Genomic DNA, 27,279 nt, shown 5'->3' with positions numbered 1-27,279 from the left:
ATGAAAGAAAATGAGCTCTGAATTCTGGGAACTGGTGCCTCAGGACATGCCATGAGAGAAAAGACAATCCAGTTTCTTACCTTTGACCATAGTAACTCTCAAAGAACCGTTCCTTCCATAGCTCCACCTTCTTCTCCTTTTCAATCTCCTGACGTATTCTCAGTTGCATTTCTGGGGTGAACTCACCTGCAATACAAAGAGGGATATCAGCAAGAAGGTCAATCAACAAGAAGAATTAGGTCAATTGCAATCATGAGAGACAGCCAGACTTCAGATCCCTGTAATTTTTTAGATAAACCAGTGCATTGGGAACTAGTTCAGCAAGGTTTCTTTTACAGACTATGTATTATTACAGATGGAACACAATGGCCTTGACTTGCAACTATTAGTTTACTTGTACTGTCTTTCAAGAGGGGATGTAAAACCAAGGTCTTGTGGTAATTTAAGAATCCTATGGCAGTATTTGCAGTTAATGGGGATTAAGCCTCAATGTCCTAACAAATTCCAGCTTGGGTACTTGCATTCTGCCTCTTTAAATTCATCTTTCAATTTCAACTATAAATAAGATTATTTTTTATTTCTTGTTCTAAATTATTGGGCAGTGTTGCTGGGTGCCATTACACCACTTTTGTAGTCCAGAAATGCCCAGTGAAATGGTCAATAACGTTATTTCATTTTCCAACGGTGCCTGTCATAAAAGTTAAAAACAAGCTATCAAAACATGTCAAGTAAACCTAGAAACCTTCCCACACCAGAATATACCCCTCCCTATTACTCCCCCTCTGCCAATCAAATCTTCCTCCCCACCCCAAAAAAAGGCTGGGAAAACAGCTGAGATTTGCAGTGTTGTATGAAGCCAGACTCTGGCAGATCATGGGAAGGGAAGGAAATTTCTAAGCCAAGAACTCATAGATGCCAGACCACTTCCATTTAAGCCACAAAGCTGTTAACTAAGGATCAACAGAGGATCCTAGCTGCCATACTATTACACTGTGAGAGCCACAGTTCTCTCAAATAGCCAAGACCCAATTCATTTAAGACTGTATACATCAAAACCAATACTTTAACCTTCCTCTAGAAATCAACTGGCAGCCAGTGCAGATCACAGAGTAATGGTGTAATGTGCTCTCTGTGTGGAAAATAAACAGTTGGTTCCCCTACAGTCACTGTGGTTCTTCGATACGCTGTCGTCTGTGTGGATCCCACTGTAGGTGCACATGTGCCTCGTGTGTGAGATAGGAAACTTTTCAAAGCCGCATGAGACCCTGGGCCTCCTCATGCTCCTATACAAGAGCATTCAAGGCAGAGCAACGGCCAGCCTTCCTCAGGCCCCTGGCACCTCAAAGCCTGGGATTTCTGAGTACTCCAAAAAGCAGGGAAGAAGGGTGGGTCATGGGATCCACCCCGACTACAGCATCTCCAAGTATCACAGCTACTGTCGAGCCGCAGTTCTCAAACTGTGGGTCAGGACCCCAAAGTGGGTTGCGACCCCATTTTAATGGGGTTGCCAGGGGTGGCTTAGACTTGCTGAAGCTCGAGCCCCATCGCCTGGGGCCAAAGCCTGAGGGCTTCAGCCCTAGACAGCGAGGCTCAGGTTACAGGCCCCCTGCCTGGCGCTGAAGCCCTTGGGCTTCATGTTTGGCCTCCTCGCCCAGGGCAGTGGGGGTCGGGCTTTGGCCCCCCCACCTAGCACGGAGGGGCTTGGGCAGGCTCAGGCTTTGGTCCCCGTTCCTGGGGTCGTGTAGTAATTGTTGTTGTCAGAAGGGGGTCGCGGTGCAATGAAGTTTGAGAGCCCCTGCTGTAGAGTAAGGGTTTGTTTTTCTTCAAGGGTGTGTCAGCATGGATCCCACTGTAGGTGACTGGCAAGTAGTATTCTCTCGGGATGGGTGGGAATGAGAAGTATTAGCTGCATCAGTCAAACAGATTGGAATATTGCTCTGCCAAACTTGGCATCTGACCTAGCAGCTAAATCCTCAGATTGGCTGTTCTCTAAACCAATCAGATGAAGCTATATGACGGTGGTACACAAAGCATGTTTCTGCCACACTGTCATCCAAACAATAATGTATTGACATTCATAATTTTAGTACATCTTTGAAATGAAGCAATTGAGATAGAATGGTGCCTCACTTGCTTTGATAAACAACATCTCTGTATGCTTTTAGAAGCAGTGGTCAGCATGCAGCCCAGGGGACAAATGACGCTCACGTGGTTCTGCAACGTGGCACATGGCTGCCCTTTTCTTCTGTATAAAAGTATGGCTCACAGAAACTGCCAGTTCCAACTACAGTGTGGCTTGGATGAAGATGGAATGTTTCACTCTGCTTACCTATAGCCTCTGCAAGTTTGCACCTGTGTATAAATGAGTGAGCCACGTTTGGTCACCCCAGTTTAGTCCCTCTTTTCTAATGAGAACAGTGCATCGCCACTACCATCCCAGCACTTTACTTTTCAAGTATCTCTGCCTAATCTCACTCATCACCTCATCTCACTCATTATGTGCGGCTCGTCACATTTTTTCAAAGGATAAGTCTCCAATAAAACCTCCTCTCTGCTCTGCAGTCTGGATAACCACTAGCTGGCACTTTGTCTCACTGACCATTTTGAGTGCAGCTATTTTCACCTGTTAAATCACTATAGGACTGGAATTTCTCCCTGAAATCTCCATTATGCATTCACTAAACACCTTTTATTTAACGTTTATAGAGAGTCTTTGATGATATTAATTAAAGAAACAGAAGAAAATATTAAGATGACTGGAAAATGGGTGAAAAACATTCACTATGTAGATGACAAAGTGTCGTTGGCGGATTAAGAAGAACGTCTGATGAAATTGGTGGAGATTATGTATGGATATGGTAGAGTATGGTCTAGAACTGAATGTGGATAAGACATGGTGATATGCAAGAATCCTGGGAAAACATGCAAGATTCCACTGAATGATTCCAACTGATTCCAAATGATTCCAAGATTCCAACTGTACAGCAAGTGACATTATTGCTTTAGGATGCATCATTATAGAAGATGGAAGATTAGAAACTGAAATCAGCACCAAAACAGCAAGGGTGAGAGACATTCTGGAAGAATAAACATCTGATGAGAAGAGACATAAATCTGAAGATTAAAGTCCAGCTCCAAAAAACTTACATTTGGCCTGTGTTAAATTACTGCTGTGAAACACGGACATGCAAACAATTGATAATAAAGAAATTACAGTTCTTTGAATTATGGTGTTATAGAAGAATTCTAAAAATATCATGGATAAGCTGTGTAACCAACCAAAAGATATTGGAGATGATTGGAACTCAGCAAACACTAGTCAGAGATCTTATGAAAAGAAAGATTCGATTTGCAGAGCACATTTTAAGGGGTTCAGCAGGCAATGCACATTTATGGGCACTGGAAAGGAAAGATGATGGCAGAAGAACACAAGGCAGAAAAAGAAGACCTTGGGGGCAGACTGTGTGGTATCCTGGGGGATCAAGAGGATTATTTACCCACAAAAAGCTCAGAAGAGGATCATAACAAATGGGCTATCATGGCTGCAAACCTCCAGTAATGGAGATGCCACATAAGAAGAAACTCCTCAGAAGTTCACAGTTTATTGCTCCTTGCTTCCCAGGGCAAGACACTCACCTTCTGACAACCTCTCCTTCCAGCCTTGGGCAGCTGAAGTGAAGAACTCATTGTTGAGTGCTGAGCCACTCATCTTCATCAAACCATCTGCCCCAACCTGAGAGAAACAATAAAGCAAGCAAATGTTAACTTATTGAATACAGATTTAAGTGCCACATACTGCCAACCCAGGGATCAGAGGAGCAGATTCTGGGCCAAAGCTCACTGCTTGGACTGACAATGCCTCATGGCACTCCAAAGCTGCTCTTCTGATTGATCCAGGAGTAAAATTATTGGCCCCAGAAGGCCCTCCTTCACCTAAGTCTGGGTCCCGTAGAATCCTGGTGGATTTCTCTTGCCCTTCCACCTTCACCCCAATCCTCTACCCTCCCACCGCCATGCACACATACACAATAAAAACCCTGGACAAATGAGAATCACAGGACCCTACAGGAGACAGGGAGAAGCACAAGCTGATGCTTTACAAGTTGCACTACTCATAACGTAAAAGAAGCATTACAACTACCTCTCAAAAGGCTTCTGCAGGTACACGCTGCCCTCCCTTCTAAATGATCACAGAGTAAACTCTGACTGCTGTCAAAAGCAGCAATTTCCAGGGGAAAACAAAAAGGCACACAAAGAGGAAGTCAGGGACATCAAAAGAAGCATTTTAAAAGTCAGTCGCATTATTTACTTGTACTTTCCCGTCTGTCAGTCTCCATATATTGTTTCTGGTCTTAGACTGTGAGCTCCCTGCAGCAAGGACCATCTTTATGCTGTGTTTCTAAAGCGCCTACCACAATGGGGGCCTGGGCCACTAGGGCTCCTAGGTGCTATGAAAATACATATAATAAATAATAAAAGTGTCAAATGCGCAGAATCACAGCTATGTATATTTCAGCCAGACCTGTGCCCAATGGGGCATGGGACAGTAAAGCCTCTGAAATAACCAAGTAGAACAGCTATGCTTCAGTGCGGTGTGCATAAAGTGAAAGTGTACTCTTGGCCAGTAGCTGTACACTTGCCACTTTGGGGAATGATAACAGGGGTAACAGGAGAAGGTCTGGGGTTCTTTCTGCTCAATGTATCATCAAATTACAAGTCTCATATATCAAACAAGCAAAAACCACACAGTTCCATAAATCAGAGCAGCTCACCAGGGGTCAATGGATGGTGGCGTTTGTTTCTAATACAAGATATAAACCTTGCTATTAGGTTCCTGGCACTCTAAATCTGCCAAGGCTCAAACAAAAGAGAGATTTAGGGCAAAGGGAAGAAGAATTATGCAGCAAGCTTTCAACAATGCAAGATTTGTTTCTTTAAGAGAGAAGCATTGTTTTCACTTAATGTCAGCATTTGTAATGTAGATAATTTAGTTTAAAACAATGGCAGTGACTAACAGTGGGTTTGCGTGGGACAGACTTACACCGAGTTCTACAATGAGGGGTAGCTGAGCAGCTGTGTTGTAACGATTTGCGAAAGCAGAGATCTTTCTCCTGCTGCAAGTACACGCTGCTCAACTGTATGGAGCAGAATCCCTCACCCTGGCCATGGCTTAGTATAAGTGCACTGTTGGTGTAGCTGGGTGTGGGGACGTGCTTCTCTCAGCATCAGGTACCGGCAATTGCTGGAGGCCAGTTGGAGGGCTGGGTAGACCTTGGGTCATGTCTGGTAAAGTACACTTTTGGTATGTGCCTTTCTGCTGTCTACGAGCCCATTAGATAGTATTTTGATTTTCTGCACCAACACCCACACCATCCACTGGATCTCAGCCACAACACATGGAAGACAAGTGTGTGACCATGCAGATTTGGCACATCTATGGCTTTACCTCTTCCCTTCTCCAGTTTTCTAGTTTAAGCAACTTTCCTTCTCCAGTTTATAGAGCGGGGAGGGATAGCTCAGTGGTTTGAGTATAGGCCTGCTAAACCCAGGGTTGTGAGTTCAATCCTTGAGGGGCCACTTGGGGATCTAGGGCAAAATCAGTACTTGGTCCTGTTAGTGAGGGCAGGGGGCTGGACTCAATGACCTTTCAAGGTCCCTTCCAGTTCTAGGAGATGGGATATCTCCATTAATTATTATTTTATTATTATAGAGCCTGCAAATTCTCTGAGGAGCAAAATAGCACTGAGAGTGGTGGGTAGTTCTAAGAAAATTACCACAGTATTATCTGAAATCTAAACTCCACCATCGGGGTCAGACAACATTTATTCAACTACTCAGAACTCTTTCCCAATCAAAGTCTGATTCAGCCCAGTGACTTGGCACGTAGAGTGAACTAGGTTGCACAAGCTAGAGCTTTGGTAAAACAAGATTACATTGCAGGAAGAAAAGGAATGCGGGGGGAGGAATCTGTGACTTTCTAGTGGGGTTGGCAACTAGGGTGACCAGATGTCCCGATTTTATAGGGACAGTCCCGATTTTGGGGTCTTTTTCTTATATAGGCTCCTATTACCCCCCACCTCCTGTCCCGATCTTTCACATTTGCTGTCTGGTCACCCTACTGCCAACAGGAAAATGTGCATTGTTTGCTAGGGCACAAATTCTAAAGAGCCTAAGTGAGCCCAGGTTTTTAATCTACAAAAAATCATCCCAGCAGCCTCCCTGCCTAATATTCTTTGCACACTGAACACTTCAAAGGTAGAATTTTTAGGTTAGTCTGCAGTTTACAGTGCAGGGCCCCTATGGCTTTCTATGCAAAGAGGTCTAAAGGGTATTCCCCAATGTAGTCCCAGTGTTGTTGTGCTTTTGGAGCTGGAGAAAGAGGAAGAAAAGACCTGCTAATATGTTACTCTAGAAGTCAGAGGGATATTGATTGTAAGTACTGCTGGAGGAAGTTACAAAATAGCATTTCAGCAGAGGCGCTTTGTGAGGTTACAGTGAAACTAGACAGTCTTTCCAAGCTGTAACCAAAAGGGCTCACAGTTCCCATTTGAAGGAAGATAAAGCAAGTTTACTAACAAACGAAGTTGGGGCACTGTACCCTGGGCATTTTATTATACTAAACTAGTAGTCAAGATAGTCTTGACTGGAGTCTCGTGAGGCTTGGGATAGAACGTGGGAGGATGGATTGGTTGGTTCATATGAAAGGGTGATGTTACTTTCAGCAGAAATTTTGGGTGCAGACGTAGTGTGACCTTGTCTTTGGAGAGTATTTTGTAGGGAGGATCGGCCATGAGAGCCCCATCTCACTTGTCTGGCAGAAGTAATAGTGACCAGAAAGGCCACTTTCATGAATGAATGTAGGAGGGAACAGGTGGCTAGGGGTTCAAATGGTGGTCTGGCAAGGCATTTCAATAGCAGAATGAGGTCCCAGGCCTGAGTAGGTTGGCGAACCTCTGGGTAAATGTTGTGGAGACCCATAAGGAAGCGTTTAGTAATGGAGTGCGTGAAGATCGAGGTCCTGTCAATCTCAGGATGGAATACTGTGATGGCTGCGAGATGGACTTTGATCGAGCTCGTTGGTAAACCCGAGCGTTTCAGTTCCAGTGGGCATTCCAACACTAATGGTATCGGTGTTGTGGAGGCCGTCAATTTTTTTCTTGACACCAGGAGGAAATCTCTTCCATTTTGGAAGGTAAGTATTACCTGTGGTCACTTTCCTGCTGTTTAGTAATACGTGTTGAACTTGTTCCAAGCAGGCTAGTTCTCCATGATGGAACCATACAGGAGCCACGCTTGAATCATAGAATCATAGAATATCAGAATTGGAAGGGACCTCAAGAGGTCATCTAGTCCAACCCCCTGCTCAAAGCAGGACCAATTTCCAGCTAAATCATCCCAGCCAGGGCTTTGTCAAGCCGGGCCTTAAAAACCTCCAAGGAAGGAGACTCCACCACCTCCCTAGGTAACGCATTCCAGTGTTTCACCACCCTCCTAGTGAAATAGTTTTTCCTGATATCCAACCTGGACCTCCCCCACTGCAACTTGAGACCATTGCTCCTTGTTCTGTCATCTGCCACCACTGAGAACAGCCGAGCTCCATCCTCTTTGGAACCCCCCTTCAGGTAGATTCATAGATTCATAGATTATAGGACTGGAAGGGACCTCGAGAGGTCATCGAGTCCAGTCCCCTGCCCGCATGGCAGGACCAAATACTGTCTAGACCATCCCTAATAGACATTTATCTAACCTACTCTTAAATATCTCCAGAGACGGAGATTCCACAACCTCCCTAGGCAATTTGTTCCAGTGTTTAACCACCCTGACAGTTAGGAACTTTTTCCTAATGTCCAATCTAGACCTCCCTTGCTGCAGTTTAAACCCATTGTTTCTGGTTCTATCCTTAGAGGCTAAGGTGAACAAGTTCTCTCCCTCCTCCTTATGACACCCTTTTATATACCTGAAAACTGCTATCATGTCCCCTCTCAGTCTTCTCTTTTCCAAACTAAACAAACCCAATTCTTTCAGCCTTCCTTCATAGGTCATGTTCTCAAGACCTTTAATCATTCTTGTTGCTCTTCTTTGGACCCTTTCCAGTTTCTCCACATCTTTTTTAAAATGCGGCGCCCAGAACTGGACACAATACTCCAGCTGAGGCCTAACCAGAGCAGAGTAGAGCGGAAGAATGACTTCTCGTGTCTTGCTCACAACACACCTGTTAATGCATCCCAGAATCATGTTTGCTTTTTTTGCAACAGCATCACACTGTTGACTCATATTTAGCTTGTGGTCCACTATAACCCCTAGATCCCTTTCTGCCGTACTCCTTCCTAGACAGTCTTTTCCCATTCTGTATGTGTGAAATTGATTTTTCCTTCCTAAGTGGAGCACTTTGCATTTGTCTTTGTTAAACTTCATCCTGTTTAACTCAGACCATTTCTCCAATTTGTCCAGATCATTTTGAATTATGACCCTGTCCTCCAAAGTAGATGCAATCCCTCCCAGTTTGGTATCATCCGCAAACTTAATAAGTGTACTTTCTATGCCAATATCTAAGTCGTTGATGAAGATATTGAACAGAGCCGGTCCCAAAACAGACCCCTGCGGTACCCCACTCGTTACGCCTTTCCAGCAGGATTGGGAACCATTAATAACAACTCTCTGAGTACGATTATCCAGCCAGTTATGCACCCACCTTATAGTAGCCCCATCTAATTTGTATTTGCCTAGTTTATCGATAAGAATATCATGCGAGACCGTATCAAATGCCTTACTAAAGTCTAGGTATACCACATCCACCGCTTCACCCTTATCCACAAGGCTCGTTATCCTATCAAAGAAAGCTATCAGATTGGTTTGACATGATTTGTTCTTCACAAATCCATGCTGGCTATTCCCTATCACCTTACCACCTTCCAAGTGTTGGCAGACGATTTCCTTAATTACTTGCTCCATTATCTTCCCTGGCACAGAAGTTAAACTAACTGGTCTGTAGTTACCTGGGTTGTTTTTATTTCCCTTTTTATAGATGGGCACTATATTTGCCCTTTTCCAGTCTTCTGGAATCTCTCCCTTCTTCCATGACTTTCCAAAGATAATAGCTAGAGGCTCAGATACCTCCTCTATTAGCTCCTTGAGTATTCTAGGATGCATTTAATCAGGCCCGGGTGACTTGCAGGCATCTAACTTTTCTAAGTGATGTTTAACTTGTTCTTTTTTTATTTTATCCGCTAAACCTACCCCCTTCCCATTAGCATTCACTATGTTAGGCATTCCTTCAGACTTCTCGGTGAAGACCGAAACAAAGAAGTCATTAAGCATCTCTGCCATTTCCAAGTTTCCTGTTACTGTTTCTCCCTCTTCACTAAGCAGTGGGCCTACCCTGTCTTTGGTCTTCCTCTTGCTTCTAATGTATTGATAAAAAGTCTTCTTGTTTCCTTTTATTCCCGTAGCTAGTTTGAGCTCATTTTGTGCCTTTGCCTTTCTAATCTTGCCCCTGCATTCCTGTGTTGTTTGCCTATATTCATCCTTTGTAATCTGTCCTAGTTTCCATTTTTTATATGACTCCTTTTTATTTTTTAGATCGTGCAAGATCTCGTGGTTAAGCCAAGGTGGTCTTTTGCCACATTTTCTATCTTTCCTAACCAGCGGAATAGCTTGCTTTTGGGCCCTTAATAGTGTCCCTTTGAAAAACTGCCAACTCTCCTCAGTTGTTTTTCCCCTCAGTCTTGATTCCCATGGGACCTTACTTATCAGCTCTCTGAGCTTCCCAAAATCTGCCTTCCTGAAATCCATTGTCTCTATTTTGCTGTTCTCCCTTCTACCCTTCCTTAGAATTGCAAAGTCTATGATTTCATGATCACTTTCACCCAGGCTGCCTTCTACTTTCACATTCTCAACGAGTTCCTCCCTATTTGTTAAAATCAAGTCTAGAACAGCTTCCCCCCTAGTAGCTTTTTCAACCTTCTGAAATAAAAAGTTGTCTCCAATGCAGTCCAAGAATTTGTTGGATAGTCTGTGCCCCGCTGTGTTATTTTCCCAACATATATCCGGATAGTTGAAGTCCCCCATCACCACCAAATCTTGGGCTTTGGATGATTTTGTTAGTTGCTTGAAAAAAGCCTCATCCACCTCTTCCACCTGGTTAGGTGGCCTGTAGTAGACGCCTAGCATGACATCTCCCTTGTTTTTTGCCCCTTTAAGCCTAACCCAGAGACTCTCAACACTTCCGTCTCCTATGTCCATCTCTACCTCAGTCCAAGTGTGTACATTTTTAATATATAAGGCAACACCTCCTCCCTTTTTCCCCTGTCTATCCTTCCTGAGCAAGCTGTACCCATCCACACCAACATTCCAATCATGTGTATTATCCCACCAAGTTTCAGTGATGCCAACAATGTCATAGTTGTATTTATTTATTAGCACTTCCAGTTCTTCCTGCTTATTCCCCATACTTCTCGCATTTGTATATAGGCATCTAAGATACTGGTTTGATCTTTCCTCCCAGTTTTTTCCTGACTCTCCTTTCTCTCTGCCAATATAGCCCACACTCCCTCTTGTTTCCGACTCATTTCCCCGGTCTCCATGTTCCCCACTTACCTGTGGGCTTTGCTCACCTGTCCCCGTCGAACCTAGTAGTTGAAGGCTGCTATCAAATCCCCCCTCAATCTTCTCTTCTGGAGACTAAACAATCCCAGTTCCCTCAGCCTCTCCTCATAAGTCATGTGCTCCAGACCCCTAATCATTTTTGTTGCCCTCCGCTGGACTCTTTCCAATTTTTCCACATCCTTCTTGTAGTGTGGGGCCCAAAACTGGACACAGTATTCCAGATGAGGCCTCACCAATGTCGAATAAAGGGGAACGATCACGTTCCTTGATCTGTTGGCAATGCCCCTACTTATACAGCCCAAAATGCCATTAGCCTTCTTGGCAACAAGAGCACACTGTTGACTCATATCCAGTTTCTCGTCCACTGTGACCCCTAGGTCCTTTTCAGCAGAACTGCTACCTAGCCATTCGGTCCCTAGTCTGTAGCAGTGCATGGGATTCTTCCGTCCTAAGTGCAGGACTCTGCACTTGTCCTTGTTGAACCTCATCAGGTTTTTTTCGGCCCAATCCTCTAATTTGTCTAGGTCCCTCTGTATCCGATCCCTACCCTCTAGTGTATCTACCACGCCTCCTAGTTTAGTGTCATCTGCAAACTTGCTGAGAGTGCAGTCCACACCATCCTCCAGATCATTAATAAAGGTATTAAACAAAACCGGACCCAGGACCGACCCTTGGGGCACTCCGCTTGAAACCGGCTGCCAATTAGACATGGAGCCATTGATCACTACCCGTTGAGCCCGACGATCTAGCCAGCTTTCTATCCACCTTACAGTCCATTCATCCAGCCCATACTTCTTTAACTTGGCGGCAAGAATACTATGGGAGACGGTATCAAAAGCTTTGCTAAAGTCAAGGAATAACACATCCACTGCTTTCCCCTCATCCACAGAGCCAGTTATCTCATCATAGAAGGCAATTAGGTTAGTCAGGCATGACTTCCCCTTCGTGAATCCATGCTGACTGTTCCTGATCACTTTCCTCTCCCCTAAATGTTTCATAATTGATTCCTTGAGGACCTGCTCCATGATTTTTCCAGGGACTGAGGTGAGGCTGACTGGCCTGTAGTTCCCCGGATCCTCCTCCTTCCCTTTTTTAAAGATGGGCACTACATTAGCCTTTTTCCAGTCATCTGGGACCTCCCCCGATCGCCATGAGTTTTCAAAAATAATGGCTAATGGCTCTGCAATCTCACCCGCCAACTCCTTTAGCACCCTCGGATGCAGCGCATCCGGCCCCATGGACTTGTGCACGTCCAGTTTTTCTAAATAGTCCGGAACCACTTCTTTCTCCACAGAAGGTTGGTCACCTTCTCCCCATGCTGTACTGCCCAGTGCAGCAATCTGGGAGCTGACCTTGTGCGTGAAGACAGAGGCAAAAAAATCATTGAGTACATTAGCTTTTTCCACATCCTCGGTCACTAGGTTGCCTCCCTCATTCAGTAAGGGGCCCACACTTTCCTTGATTTTCTTCTTGTTGCTAACATACCTGAAGAAACCCTTCTTGTTACTCTTAACATCTCTTGCTAACTGCAACTCCAAGTGTGATTTGGTCTTCCTGATTTCACTCCTGCACGCCTGAGCAATAGTTTTATACTCCTCCCTGGTCATTTGTCCAATCTTCCACTTCTTGTAAGCTTCTTTTTTGTGTTTAAGATCAGCAAGGATTTCACTGTTTAGCCAAGCTGGTCGCCTGCCATATTTACTATTCTTTCTACACATCGGGATGGTTTGTTCCTGCAACCGCAATAAGGATTCTTTAAAATACAGCCAGCTCTCCTGGACCCCTTTGCCCTTCATGTTATTCTCCCAGGGGATCCTGCCCATCTGTTCCCTGAGGGAGTCAAAGTCTGCTTTTCTGAAGTCCAGGGTCCGTATTCTGCTGCTCTCCTTTCTTCCTTTTGTCAGGATCCTGAACTCGACCATCTCATGGTCACTGCCTCCCAGGTTCCCATCCACTTTTGCTTCCCCTACTAGTTCTTCCCTGTTTGTGAGTAGCAGGTCAAGAAAAGCTTTGCCCCTAGTTGGTTCCTCCAGCACTTGCACCAGGAAATTGTCCCCTACACTTTCCAAAAATTTCCTGGATTGCCTGTGCACCACTGTATTGCTCTCCCAGCAGATATCAGGGTGATTAAAGTCTCCCATGAGAACCAGGGCCTGCGATCTAGCAACTTCTGCTAGTTGCCAGAAGAAAGCCTCATCCACCTCATCCCCCTGGTCTGGTGGTCTATAGCAGACTCCAACCACGACATCACCCTTGTTGCTCACACTTCTCAACTTTATCCAGAGACTCTCAGGTTTTTCTGCAGTTTCCTACTGGAGCTCTGAGCAGTCATACTCCTCTCTTACTCCCCCACCTTTTCTGCCCTGCCTGTCCTTCCTGAACAGTTTATATCCATCCATGACAGTACTCCAGTCATGTGAGTTATCCCACCAAGTCTCTGTTATTCCAATCACATCATAGTTCCCTGACTGTGCCAGGACTTCCAGCTCTCCCTGCTTGTTTCCCAGGCTTCTTGCATTTGTGTATAGGCACTCAAGATAACCCATCAATCGTCCCTTTTTCTCAGCATGAGACAGGAGTGAATGTGGGGTTTCTCCAGATTTGGGTGAAGAGTGCGACCATTGTTCTGAGACGACACATTCGGATGGTGAGAGAGATCAAGTAAGGGTACAATGCTTGCCTGGGCCATGTCAGGACTATGAGGATGACTTTCGCCTTGTCTAGTCGTATCTTGTGTATCACGTGCGATATCAGGGGAATTGGTGGGAACACGTACATGAGTTTACATCCCATGTGATGAGGAAGGCGTTCCCCAGTGATTCTGCTCCCATCCGTGCTCTCAAGCAGAATATTGCGCATTTGTGGTTCATTGGGGAAATGAACAAGTCAATGAGGGGAGTGCCCCACCGGCAGAATATGGATAGCAGGACTCCTTCGTTCATTTCCCACTTGTGGTCTCGAGAGAAGTACCTGTTTAGCGTGTCTGCTGTCGCGTTCTGACAGCCAGGAAAATAGGAGGCCGAAATGGTTATGTTGTGGTGTATGCACCAGTTCCACAGTTTCATGGCTTTAGTGCAGAGTGAGTGAGACTGAGCGCCCCTTTGGTGACTGATGTAAAACATACAGGCAACGTTAGTCATTATGCGAATTGATTCGTTCTTTATGTGAGATAGGCAGTGTCTGCAAGCATTGCGGTCCGCGCATAGCTCTAGTAGGTTGATGTGTAACTGAGTCTCCACAAGAGACCGTTTGCCTTGGACTGTGTGCTGACACATGTGGGCACCCCAACCTATCAGTCGTGATTACTATTGGTGGGGGTTCCTGTTCGAATGGGATACCCATGCATACATTTTCTGGTCTTGTCCACCAGTGTAGAGTCCAGGGCAGGGTGGTACTGCAAGTCATTTGTGAGGCTGTACTTGCTGGTTAGATATGCCAAGCTCAACCACCCCTGTAGGCAGCACATATGTAGTCTTGTGTGTCGTACCATGTGAACGCTGTGGCTGCCATGTGTCCTAGCAGTTGCAGGACAGTCTGAGCTGGTATTTGGGGGCTGACTCTTACCTCTGAGGTAAGGTCTGTCAGAGTTGTGAATCTGTTCAAGGGCAGGGATGCCTTGGCTTCTATGGCATCAAGATGTGCCCCGATGAAGTCCAGATGTTGGATAGTGATTAGAGTAGATTTTCATATGTTTATCTGTAGCCCTAGATCCCTGAATAGTGTGATTGTTGTCTGGACTGTGCCCGGTGCTTCTTGTTGAGTTGGGCAATTGTCCAGGTAAGGGAAGTTCATTATTCCCTGTTTGCGTAGATGTGCGCTACTACCGCTAGAGTTTTGGAGAAAACTCTTAGTGCAGTGGATAGGCTGAATGGTAGTACACTGTACTGGAAATGTTTGTGACCTACTGTGAAATGCAGGAATTTCCTGTGAGTGGGGTGTATGGTAATATGAAAATAAGCATCTTCGTGGTCAAGGGCTGAAAACCAGTCCTCCTTTTGCAGTATCGTACTCAGTGTGACCATCTTTTGAGAGTGTGTGGATGTACTCACATGCAGTCCTGACATAGACAGTAAGTGTGAGGAGAAGTGACAGAAAAGTGTCACTACATTTAACAAAAAACAAGGGTTCGGTCAGTGTTCTAATGGCAGCAGTGCAATATAGGATATATTTGTGTCTTGAGGTTCCCAGGCTAACAAACATCTCAGGTTTCTCCCCAAAGACTCCATTTAGCAGAAGCAAGATCCTGACAGAGCTGTGACCAGCTCTCTCCATCTGAAAAGATGAGTTGGTCCGACACATAGCTTTGAAGGGGGGAGAAATTAAACGGAAAACTAGGGTGAAGGATGTTCTCTCACAATCTGAAAGTAGCACCTGGTAAACACTATAGCAAGTAAAAGCTCCCTCACATTGCAGAATCCAGAAATTCCAGTCCAGTCTCAGTTAAAAGCATTTTATTTGCTGTGTCATATCATCAGTCCATAGAGGGCTAGTACTGCACAGCAAGTGTTACTCTGGTTTCATTACAAGAGGGAGGTAATGGTTCCCAGCTATTGTGACATATTACTAGTACTGGTACTTTAGTTTTCTGTGACTGGTACTCTCTAGGCTCCACTCCCTGCCTTATTGATGAGCCTCTGTGTTGGGCTGTTCTCTTCCCCCATGGAGCGTGAGCTCTTCCAAAGCCTACCTCTCACTCACAAGTCAACGTGGCAGGTTAGATCATGCACAACTGAGTGGGACACAGTAGGCACATATTAGTCAGGCTGTGGAAACATGGTACCATGTCCTTACTCAGCCCCTGTGACGTTCCCCTGGTGTTATGTGGACCGGTGATCTGCTAGGTCACTCCAAACCTTGACTCTAGGAGCCAGACTTACCCTGCTCTGCTGTGAGAACCCCCACTCCTCGGCTGTTCACGCACAGCCTCTGGCATGTAAGTTGCTCCTTGGATTGTGCAACCGAATGACACAAGCCAATTCCTCCGGTCCCAGACACAATCCTAGAATCCAGTTATGCCCACTGGACACTGCAAACTTATATGAGCTCATCAATTTAACAAAGAAATTGATATACACCAGGCTTCTTATCCCAAGGGGAGTCTCTGACATGCTTCAAACCAAACACATTGCTTCAGGGAGAATAAACAAACAGATTTCTTAACTATAAAGATAGATATTAAGTCAGAGTGGTTACCAAAATAAAATAAAATATAAGCACACAGTCTAAACTCTCAACCCCATTAGACTGGGCAACATCTAGATTAAGCAGTTTCTCTCCCCCAACTGACTCATAGACTCATAGACATTAAGGTCAGAAGGGACCATTATGATCATCTGGTCTGACCCCCTGCATGCTGCAGGCCGCAAGACCCTTCCCTGGACTCTACCGTTGAAGTCCCCAATCCTGTGTTTTAGTAACTTCAATCGGCTGGGACCCTCCTGCTAGTGATCCCTGCCCCATGCTGCGGAGGAAGGCGAAAAACCTCCAGAGGCTCAGCCAATCTACCCTGGAGGAAAATTCCTTCCCGACCCCAAATATGGCGATCGGTAATACCCCGAGCATATAGGCAAGAGTCTCTAGCCTGACCCTTGTTGGCCATTATGCTGTTCATGTACCATTGCTTGGTTTTCCTTGGCTACTATGTTTTATCATTAAACCATTCCCTCCATAAACTTATCCAACTTAATCTTAAAACCAGACAGGTCCGTCGCCCCCACCGTTTCCCTCGGAAGGCCGTTCCAATATTTCACCCCTCTGATGGTCAGAAACCTTCGTCTAATTTCAAGCCTAAACTTCCCCCCAGCCAGTTTGTATCCATTCGTTCTCGTGTCCACATTAGTACTAAACTGGAATAATTCCTCTCCCTCCCTTGTATTAACCCCTCTGATATATTTAAAGATAGCAATCATATCCCCCCTCAGCCTTCGCTTTGTCATACTAAACAACCCAAGCTCCTCTAATCTCTTTTCATACGACAGGTTTTCCATTCCTCTGATCATCTTAGTCGCCCTTCTCTGCACCCGTTCCAGTTTGAGTTCATCTTTTTTAAACATTGGAGACCAGAACTGCACACAGTACTCCAAATGAGGTCTCACCAGCGCCTTATACAACGGAAGCAGGACCTCCCTATCTCTACTAGATATACCTCGCCTAATACATCCCAAGACCGCATTGGCTTTTTTCACCGCCACGTCACATTGCCGACTCATAGTCATCCTGCGGTCCACAAGGACCCCTAGGTCCTTCTCCTCTTCCGTTACTTCTAACCAATGCGTCCCCATCTTGTAACTAAAATTGTTATTATTCTTCCCCAAGTGCATCACCTTACACTTTTTACTATTAAATTTCATCCTATTTCTGATACTCCAATTCACAAGCTCATTCAAGTCTCCCTGCAGAGTATCCCTATCCTCCTCCGAGTTTGCAACTCCTCCCACCTTCGTATCATCCGCAAACTTTATCAGCCCACTCTTGCAATCGGTCCCGAGGTCAGTTATAAATAGATTAAATAAGATGGGTCCCAAAACCGAACCTTGAGGCACTCCACTAGTAACCTCCCTCCAACCCGACAATTCACCCTTGCAGTGCTTAATATACAGGTTTGTTTCTTAAACCTGGGCCAATCTCCTCTGTTGGAGGCTTGTCTTCTTCTCAGTGTCTTAGGGTACATCTACACTACAGCGGGGAGTCGATTTAAGATACGCAAATTCAGCTACGTGAATAGCGTAGCTGAATTCGACGTATTGCAGCCGACTTACCCCGTTGTGAGGACGGCGGCAAAATCGACTTCTGCCGCTTTTTGTCGGCGGCGCTTACTACCACCTCCGCTGGTGGAGTTAGAGCGCCGATTTGGGGATCGATTGTCGCGTCCCGATGGGACGCGATAAATCGATCCCCGAGAGGTCGATTTCTACCCGCTGATTCAGGCGGGTAGTATAGACCAGACCTTAGTTGCTAGCAGCGAAGGTGGGGGCAGGAGAAGGAGGGCACTGTATGTGTCCATTCTGTCTCTTTTATATCCTCAGTCCATGTGCTTGGGGAGCACAAGTCCAGGCATGTCTAGGGGCATTGCTGAGTCTCTCCAAGCAAGGCTGAGCAATTCCCCTGGGGTGGCCTCATGCAGGTGAGTCATTGCATTGTAGCTCCCTTGCTGGACAATGATTGCTGATGGGTTGTTTGACATCTCACCCGGGCGTTGGTTACTTTCCTTGCTGTTGTCTCTGGGGAGCGGATATCTGGCTGATTCCCCAACTTACAGCATGTTTTAGTGACAACCATACAACACAATTCTCATAACTTCATATGCATTAATGAGACATATACATGGATAGAGAAATGGCTTTCAGCATGATACCTTACAATGCATGCTTTATATGTAAGATCATGATTATATGAAAATGAGTAATATGGGGTTACAGTACGCTCCCCCCAGGTATAGAATGTCACAGCCCCTTCCTTGGAATGTAGCTGAATGCTGTTCTGGGCCAGCAGGGAATGTCAAATTCAACATGGCAAAACCTGAACTCCTCCTTTTTCCTTTGCCATCACTATTAACCACAGCAAATCTAGTGTCACCTTTCAGCCCCCTGCTTCCTCTAGCAGCCAGACTAACTAGAACTGTGTGAATAGCTGATTTTTTGTTTGCTGACAATTCTGAAAAATCTTAAAAGTGGTTTGGGGTCAAATGAAACATTTTGTTTCAATTTTGAGCATTATTACTAATTTAAAACAAAATTAAATTGAAGAAAAATACAATAATTGAAACATTTCATGTTGAAAATGTGAAAAGAAAATGTTTCAAGTTAAAAAAGCAAAACAAAACAAAAAAACAGTTACTGACCTTCTGTAACTACTGTTTTTCGAGATGTGTTGCTCATGCTACGCTAGGTGTGCACATACTGGATGCATCGGTGCTGGAGATTTTGCCCTCAGTGGTATCTGTCAGGTCGGCTCTAGCACCCTTTGATGTCATGTGCTTACACGCCAGTATAAAGGGGCCACCGGCCTCACCCCCTCTCATTTCCTTCTTGCCAGCTTTCGCCGACAGAGGGGTAGGTAGGTGGATCGTGGAATGGACATGAGCAACACATCTCGAAGAACAACAGTTATGGATTGTCAGTAACTGTTTTTCCTTCTTTGAGTGCTTGCTGATGTCCATTCCACAGTAGGTGACTCACAAGCAGTACCCAAGGAGGTGGGCTGACAATTCATGGACATGTGGACTGCAACTCTGGTTCTCCTGAATCTGGTGTTGTCTTAAGCCTGTTGGATGATGACGAAGTGGAGAAGGTATGCACTGATGACCAGGATGTGGCCCTGAAGATGTCTTGGATCAGAACTTGTGCCAGAAATGCTGCTGAAGAGGCCTGAGCTCTCATGGTCAAGATGGCCAGAAGAGGGATGTTTGCCTGCTTATAGCATGCCCAATTACAGGAGTTTATCCAGGATGAGATTCTCTGGGCTGAAACCAATAGGCCTTTCATCCTCTCCGCTATTGCCACAAAGAGTTGCATGGATCTGTGGAATGGTTTAGTCCTCTTGATGTAGAAGGTGAAGGCACACCTAAGATCCAATGAGTGAAGTTGCCGCTCTTCTGAATTCTTGTGAGGCTTTGGAAAGAAGACTTATGTGAAAATGGCCTGGTTGCTATCGAACTGCAAAACCACCTTTGGCGGGAAGGCCGGATGGGGATGCAGTTGGACTTTGTCCTTAAAGAACACCATGTACGGGGGTTCTGCCATAAGGGCCCTGATTTCAGAGACTCTTCTGGCTGAAGTAATCGCTACCAGAAAGGTGATCTTCCTGGAGAGAAGCAGCAGAAGGCACGATGCTAGCGGCTCAAAGGGAAGGTCTGAGTTTCGATAGGACCAGGTTTAAGTCCTATTGGGGAACTGGATCGTGAACTTGAGGGTAAAGTGTCTCCAATCCCTTAAGAAAGCAAAGCGTCATCTCGTAAGAGAAAACTGACCTACTGCCCACTGGCAGGTGGAAGGCCGAAACTGCTACTAGATGCACCTTGATAGATGTGAGGGCCAGACCTTGTTGTTTCAGATGGAGCAAATAGTCCAGAACAGACTAAATGGAAGATCGAGTCAGAGAAAAGCCTGGTTGGGATGATCATATTGAGAAAAACTTCCACTTAGCAAGATAGGTAGCCCTAGTGGACGCCTTCCTACTACCCAACAAGACCTGTCCAACTTGTGCTGAACAGGCTTGCACCTCTGGGTTCAGCCATGTAACTTCCATGCAGTCAGGTGAAGGGACCCAAGCTTTGGATGGAGTAAATGGCCATGGTCTTGCAAAATCAGGTCTGGGCAGAGTGGGAGTGGTATTGGTAGCAGGGTGCTACTGATAAGTCTAGCAGCGTGCCAATCCAGTGTTGGCACGGCCACGCTGGGGCTATGTGAATAACTCTCACCTCGTCCCGCTTGATTTTCAGAAGTACCTTGTGAACCAGAGGAACTGGACGAAATGTATAGAATAGGAGCTCTGTCCATGGAAGCAGGAAGGTGTCAGAAAGGGAGCCAGGGCTGTGCCCGCACAGTGAGCAAAACGGAAGGCATTTCCAGTTCTGGTTGGTTGTAAACAGTCTATATGGGGAGATCCCCTCCTTTAGAAGATGAACCTGCTGACCTCTGGGTAAAGGTACCACTCGTGGTGAGAGGAGAAAGATCTGCTGAGGTGATCTGCCAGGGTGTTCCGGGCTCCTGGAAGATGTGAAGCCGAGGAGGTAGACAAAGTGCTTCATGCAGAAGTCCCTCCCGACACAGGACGGAGGAGCGCGCTCCTCCCTGCTTGTTGATGTAGAACGTGGCTGTGGTGTTGTCTGCCAGCACTTGTATTACCTTGCCTGCGATCTGGGGAAGGAACAGTTGGCAACCCAAGTGGACTATTCTGAGCTCCCTGATGTTTATGTGCAGGGAGAGCTCTTTCTGGGATCACAAGGCCTGAGTCCTGAGGCGATCGAGGTGGGCTCTCCAACCTAGGTCTGAAGTGTCTGACACTAGTGACACTGATGGCTGGGGGATGACAAAGGGAATGCCCACCATTACCAACCGGGGGGGGGGGTCCTTCCACCAGTCAAGGGAGGCAAGGACTGGGACCAGAACTGTAAGCACCAATTCCAAGTGATGTCTGTTCGGAAAGTACACTGACGCTAACCATGTCTGCAGGGGCCTGAGGTGCTGCCTTGTGTGCTGGACCACGTAAGTGCATGCAGCCACGTGTCCCAGTAATTTGAGGCAAACATGGGCTGCTGTGATTGGGTGAGCCATGACCTTGGCTATGAAGTCCAACGTAGCCTGGAATAACGCCTCTGGAAGGAAAGCTCTGGCCTGGGTTGAGTCGAGTACTGATAAACTCTGTTCTCTGAACTGGAATGAGAGTCGACTTTTGTTCGTTTATCAACTGGCCCAGTGCTTGGAAGGTGACTTGGACCAGGCTGAAGCTGTTCTTTACTTGAGCCTCAGAACGACTCTTGATCAACTAGTCATTGAGGTACAGGTAGACTTGAACGCCTCACCTTCTGAGGAAGGCAGCTACCACTGCTATGCATTTTGTAAAAAACTGTGGGGCTGTAGACAGGCCAAAAGGGAGATCTGCGAATTGATAATGAGTCTGGTTTACAATAAACCTTAGAACTCTTCAGTGGCAGCAGGTTTAAAAGAAACAAAAGGAAGTATTTCTTCACACAACGCACAGTCAACCTGTGGAACTCTTTGCCAGAGGATGTTGTGAAGGCCAAGACTATAACAGGGTTCAAAAAAGAACTAGATAAATTCATGGAGGATAGGTCTATCAATGGCTATTAGCCAGGATGCGCAGGGATGGTGTCCCTAGCCTTTGTTTGCCAGAAACTGGGCATAGGCAACAGGGGATGGATCACTTGATGATTACCTGTTCTGTTCATTCCCTCTGGGGCACCTGGCATTGGCCACTGTCGGAAGACAGGATACTGGACTAGATGGACCTTTGGTCTGACCCAGTATGGCTGTTCTTATGTTCTTAAGACAGAAATGTGAAAGTAAGTGCCCTTTGAGTCGACAGCAGCATATCAGTCCCCTGGATCCTGGGAGTGGATGAAGAGACTATGAAGAACTTCAGTTTCTTGAGATAACTGTCAAGCCAACGCAGGTCCAGGATGGGGCAGGATCCCTTGGCTTTTGGGTTTAGGAAACATCAGGAGTTAAAAAAAGCCTTCCCTCTCAAACTTTGAGGTACCTGTTCCACAGCCTCCACCCAAAGGAGGGTATGCACCTCCTGGGCTAGCAGTTGCTCTTGAGAAGGGTCCCTGAAGAGGGACAGGAATGGGGAGTGGGAGGCAGGGATGGAGGAAAACTGAAGGATGTAACTGTCCACCACTGTATTTAGCACCCAGCAGTCCAATGTGATGTGGAACCATGCTGAGTTGAAGTGGGAAAGTTGGTCCAAAAATAAAGGAGGTGCAGAATCCGAGATGAGAACTGCTACAGTGCACTCAGGCACACCTTCAAAATGCCTGCAGGGGCCATTGGAGTACCTATGTAACCCCGGCAGCAAGGTTGAGGTGAATGGGAGCAGTTGATGCTTGTAACCTCTGCCCTTTCATTTAAACAGGTCCCTGTGTCAGTGGTGGAGCTGAGAAGCAGGCCAGCCGTTGAGGCCTGAAGGGCTTCCTTGAAGTGGATGGCGCACAGAGGCCCAGGAACCTGAGAGCAGCTCTTGCGTCCTTCAGGCTGTGGAGTCTTGTGTCTGCTTGCTCCAAAAACAACGAGGAGCCTTTGAAAGGGAGGTCCTGGATTGACTTTGGATCTCCTGAGGTAGCCTGGAGGACTGTAGCCAAGAGCATTGCCTCATGGACACTGGTGAGGCCATTGTCCTGGCCACCGCATCAGCCACATCCAGTGCTGCCTGGAGAGAGGCTCTGGCAACATATTTTTCCCTCCCTTAGTAAGGCAGAGAATTCCTGCCTTGAGTCCTGAGGCACGCAGTCTTTAAATTTGGACAAGGAGTCCCACAAGTTGTAATCATATCTCCCCAGCAGGGCTTGTTAGTTTGCGATACGTAGCTGAAGACCAGTTGTTGAATAAACTTTCCTCCCAAACAGATTACGATTTTTTTGCATCTTTCTGTGTGGGGGTAGCACATGGTTGGCCTTGTCTATCCCTCTCATTGGCTGCTGATACAACTAGGGACCCAGGAGGGAGGTCAGAGTATAGGTACTCATACCTTTGGCGGGCACATAATATTTCTTCTCTGCCCTCTTCGAAGTGGGGAGCAGAGAAGATGGGGTCTGCCAGAGGGCTTTGACTGGACCCATTACCGCTTTGTTAATAGGTAGGACCACCTTAGATGGTGCTGTTGCAGCCAGAATATCAATGAGGCTGTGGGACAATTTCTTGAGCTCCTCAATCTCTAGCCCCAGGTTAGCTGCTATCCACTTCAGACGCTCCTGATGGGCTCTAAAATCATCTTGCAGCAGTGAGCAGCTTGTTTCCAAGACAGCCTCATCTGGGGAAAAGGAAGAAAAGGCCTGCACTGGAGGGAGGCCTTTTTCCTCTTCTTCAGCCTCTATTACCTCCATGGGGCCCACATCCTGTGTATAGGTATCGAGTTTGGTATCGGAGTTGGGGTCTGGTGCTAAGCAGAGCAGAGCCCTTTTCTCAGAAGCAACTGAGTATGATGGGTGAGAAGATGGACCTGGTACAACGGGAAACCCCCATGGGTTCCAGAATGGCCAATGCATAGGCCACTGCCCACCTGGCCACATACCAGCAGAGGGACCCAAACTGAGGTCTGGCAGCATGTAGGATGGGTACCGGTGGTGGCTCTTGAGCTGGGTGTAGGGCTCCACGTCTGACTCAGATGATGAGTCCTCCCAAGGTGACCATGGACAGTGGTACCCCTCACTTCTGCTGTTGGTGCTGAAGGTTCAGGGACCAGTGGTGGACTGGGGATGACCACATAAAGGAAAGCAGTGTCGGCTTGCCCTAGAAGGTATTGAAAGTCCCGGTGCTGGGAAGGAGCTCAGAGCACCATGCTCTCTCCTGCTCATGCTCGTCAGAGCCAATGGTTGTTACATTGGAGTTGGTGGTACCGGGAGCAATAACAAGTACCTGGCCATTGCAAAGGCCTCCAGGGTTGAAGGCACTGCAATCCCACTGGCATAGCGATCACTTCCCAGCTTTGCTGTGGGGATCCCACACCAGACTTCAACGTTCTGGGTGGAGTCGATGGTGCCATCACGGGACAGGAGATGAGTAGTGGTCCAACACGCTTCACACTCCACTTCCTTGCCTTTCTTAGGCACCGATGAGCACCCTCTATTGGTGCGCTGCTTTTTATGCTTCCTTGATACTGGAGATGGAGAACAGTGTCAGGATGCATGCTGTGCCAGAGGAGCGCTTCGCACCAGGGCCATAGTGCTTGGTGCCGAATCCGAACGGCTTCTATTAGGATAGCCGTCAGTCTGATCTCTCTGTCCTTCTTTGTATGAGGCTTACACTCCCGACAACTTTGAGAGAGCTCTTTCATGTGACTTTCTTCCAGACACTTCAGAGAACTGGAGTGTGGGTCGCTCATGGGCATAGGCTTGCCAGAGGCGGCACAAGGTTTGAAGCCCGGGGACCAGAGCAGGCGTGGCCCCTGTGGCGAAGGGAGCCCCTCAACAGTAAGGGAAGGGGTTCTAACTATCTACAATAGTGCTATTTACAATATTTACACTACAGCTATACTAAGACTAATCAACTAAGATACAGAGAAGAAAACCACTGAAAACACCTTGCTGAAGTAAGAGGAATTGTTCCAGTAATCATCACGGGCAATCAGAAGGAAGTGAGAGGGTGCAGGGTCGACGGTGCCTCTTGTACCGGTGCATAAGCGAACAGCACCCGAGGGCGCTAGAGCTGACCTGACGGATACCACTGAGGAAAACTCTCCAGCAACTGTGCACATGGCACGTGCACACCTAATGTGGAATGGATGTAAGCAAGCACTCAACCCCCAACCCCCCATGTGAACAATTCAATGAAAAACAAATTTGCAAAGGGTCATGTGAAGTCTCCATCACTTATTTTTAAATCACAATTTGATGTTTTTCAAAAAGATCTGCTCTAGGAATTACCTGGTCTGTGCTAGACTAGATGATAACAATGGTCCTTTGTGGCCTTGGAATCTATGAAACATTTCAATGTCACATCATCTTTAATTTTCACTGAAAAAAGTTTTGGCTGAAAAATTTCACCCTACCTATAACTATATCATGGGTTTTCTCAATCTAGGGCTGTCAGGATATTGAAACCACCCTGCCCTTCTCATATGGCTAGATAGAAGAAAGGATCCTGGAATGGGAATGGGGGCCTCAGTATCAAAAATGTTGAGAACTCAATCTCTACAGCTCTGAAATACCTTCTTTCCTCTCCATTCTGCCACAAAACCTTTATCCATTCCTGGGTCAAAGCTCAGTTCACTTATTCCAACTTCTTCCTCTGTGGACTCTTCTTATCTGAGCCCCCTTCAATCTTTACAGAACTCTGAGGCTAATGATCAAGTTTTTGCTTCTCAGACCATGTCACTCCACTGTGTGTCAGTTCAAGCTTTTTATTTGTTTATAACATACCTAGAAAGATGGGGTTCAGGCCTCTACATGCTGCCATCATAAAAATATTAAATAGTATTCATCTTCACCATCAAGGTTCTGTGGAACTTTGCCAGTGTTTATATCGCTGCCTTCATTTCCACCTACTCCTCCAACTGCCTATGGACCTGCTAACCACCTTCCGTTATGCCTTCTTTGTATCCTTCTCCCACTTATCTTCATAATTTCTTAACCTGCTACTCCATATATATGGGCCTACCTCCCTCTTCTTATGCATTGAATTATCCTCTTCACTTTTTCAGATCCTTTCTTAAAGCACAGAATTCTTTCATTGGTAATCCACAAAATGTACGAAATCTGCACCACATGTTCTATAGCTCTAAATTGTGTGTTCTGTGTTCCAATTTAGAACAAAGACTGTGTAGGAGGGACAGCATCTTCCTCTGTGTTGACAAATAATTCATTAACACCTTCTCCCTTCTACGTAAAGCATTGTGCATCTATGCAAGGCTAAAGCCCTATCCAGCCTCATGTCTCATTTCACCAAACCCAGCGTATAACAGTGGTAACATGACAACTATTGAGACATCCAGAAACCATAAGGGGACTGGGCTAAAGTATATCAATTGTTTTAGAGACCATCTAGTAAGGCATCTCTCCTAAACGGCTATGGGGATAAGACCACATTGTAAAGATTTTGAAAAAAAGCTGGCAGTCAACACTCCCTGCCCCTAGCATGTCCACTCCACTACAGCAGAATCCACTGATCTCACTACTATTAGGAATGTAGGATTCACTATATTGGATAAAACTATAGGCCCATCACCTCTGGTATCCATCAATACCTAATGCAGGGGTAGGCAACCTATGGCACAGGTGCCAAAAGCGGCACGCGAGTTGATTTTCAGTGGCACTCACACTTCCCGGGCCTGGCCACCGGTCTGGGGGGCTCTGCATTTTAATTTAATTTTAAATGAAGCTTCTTAAACATTTTAAAAACCTTATTTACTTTACATACAACGATAGTTTAGTTATATATTATAGACTTACAGAAAGAGACCTTCTGAAAAGGTTAAAATGTATTACTGGCACGCGAAACCTTAAATTAGAGTGAATAAATGAAGACTCGGCACACCACTTCTGAAAGGTTGCCAACCCCTGACCTAATGCTTCCTTGAAAGCAACACTCCATGTATTTTTCCAAATAGTGTTGTATGTGGATGAAAAAATGCCATCCCAGTTTCCAGCAAGCATGTTCTGAAACTTGAGTTTTGACTGCCCTTATCTCAGTGAATTGGCAATTGCTGTGTATGAAGCAAACAATCCCTGGTATCTGCATGTTGTTACCTGGAAACATAGCTCCTCCTCTACGTACCTGCCTGTCCACCTCTGGGAGCAGCAGCAGCAGCCGTTGCTGACAGTCTGTGGGTAGGACAGAGAATGTGTGCTTGTTGATCAGCGCCCGCAGATTTGTGTTCACTAAGATGGAGTCAGGTGTTTCCACATCAATTTCAGCACATTTCGTCCTCTTCAGCTGCCCTGCAAAGAACCACAGAGGTCTGTGTAACCTGAGGCAAGAATAAGGGCTCCCCTATCTCTGAGCTGCTCTTCACTTAGCTCACGGTTACATGACATTATTAATAATGCTGTTTTGATGGCTCATTTTCAACCCCTGGAAGGGAGGGAGCAGTAAGCTCCCTGGCTAAGTCGGGAGCAGAGCAGACGAACATCCACCCTTCTGCCATAAGGATTAGCATTACGTGGAATCGTGGGAGTTAGAGTGTGATGGGATGATTAAAAACATCATGTGGGGATTCTTGGGGCTATGAAGGTCTCTCATCTCCCAAGGAAAATATTAACCCCTAATATTCTGTTTTGTCTGGGTTTGCCTAACTCTGCAAGGATTCTAGGCTGCCCATGGTACCGAGATAGCAGAACCTCCCCTGTGCTGGGGTAGGAGTCTCTCTCAGGAGGATTTTTTTTAGCAAGTGTACTTTAATCTTCTATTTTAATCCTGTGGCCCGGGGCAGCTTCTTCCTTTGGATTTCTTGCTGGTTCGTTCGTATTTTGAACTCAGCAAAAGCAGAAGTGATTTAGAA

The 27,279-nt window shown here is 46.1% G+C and overlaps 1 protein-coding gene across 3 annotated transcripts in view; it reads right to left on the bottom strand.

Moving 5' to 3' along the window:
- The window catches only part of ASXL2 (ASXL transcriptional regulator 2), a 248,647-nt gene that overhangs the window by 6,825 nt on the left and 214,543 nt on the right, over positions 1-27,279 (bottom strand). For all 3 annotated transcript variants that reach the window (XM_054021956.1, XM_054021958.1, XM_054021957.1), the window contains 3 exons: positions 26,556-26,719; positions 3,637-3,733; positions 81-186 (listed from right to left, as the gene is read on the bottom strand). In XM_054021956.1, the coding sequence (XP_053877931.1) occupies positions 81-186; positions 3,637-3,733; positions 26,556-26,719 (367 nt within the window). The remainder of the gene's footprint in view (positions 1-80; positions 187-3,636; positions 3,734-26,555; positions 26,720-27,279) is intronic.

Source organism: Malaclemys terrapin, chromosome 3, assembly GCF_027887155.1.
Source record: "Malaclemys terrapin pileata isolate rMalTer1 chromosome 3, rMalTer1.hap1, whole genome shotgun sequence".
In the NCBI taxonomy this organism is placed as follows: Eukaryota; Metazoa; Chordata; order Testudines; family Emydidae; genus Malaclemys; species Malaclemys terrapin.
This window is presented reverse-complemented; position numbering and strand designations above follow the sequence as displayed.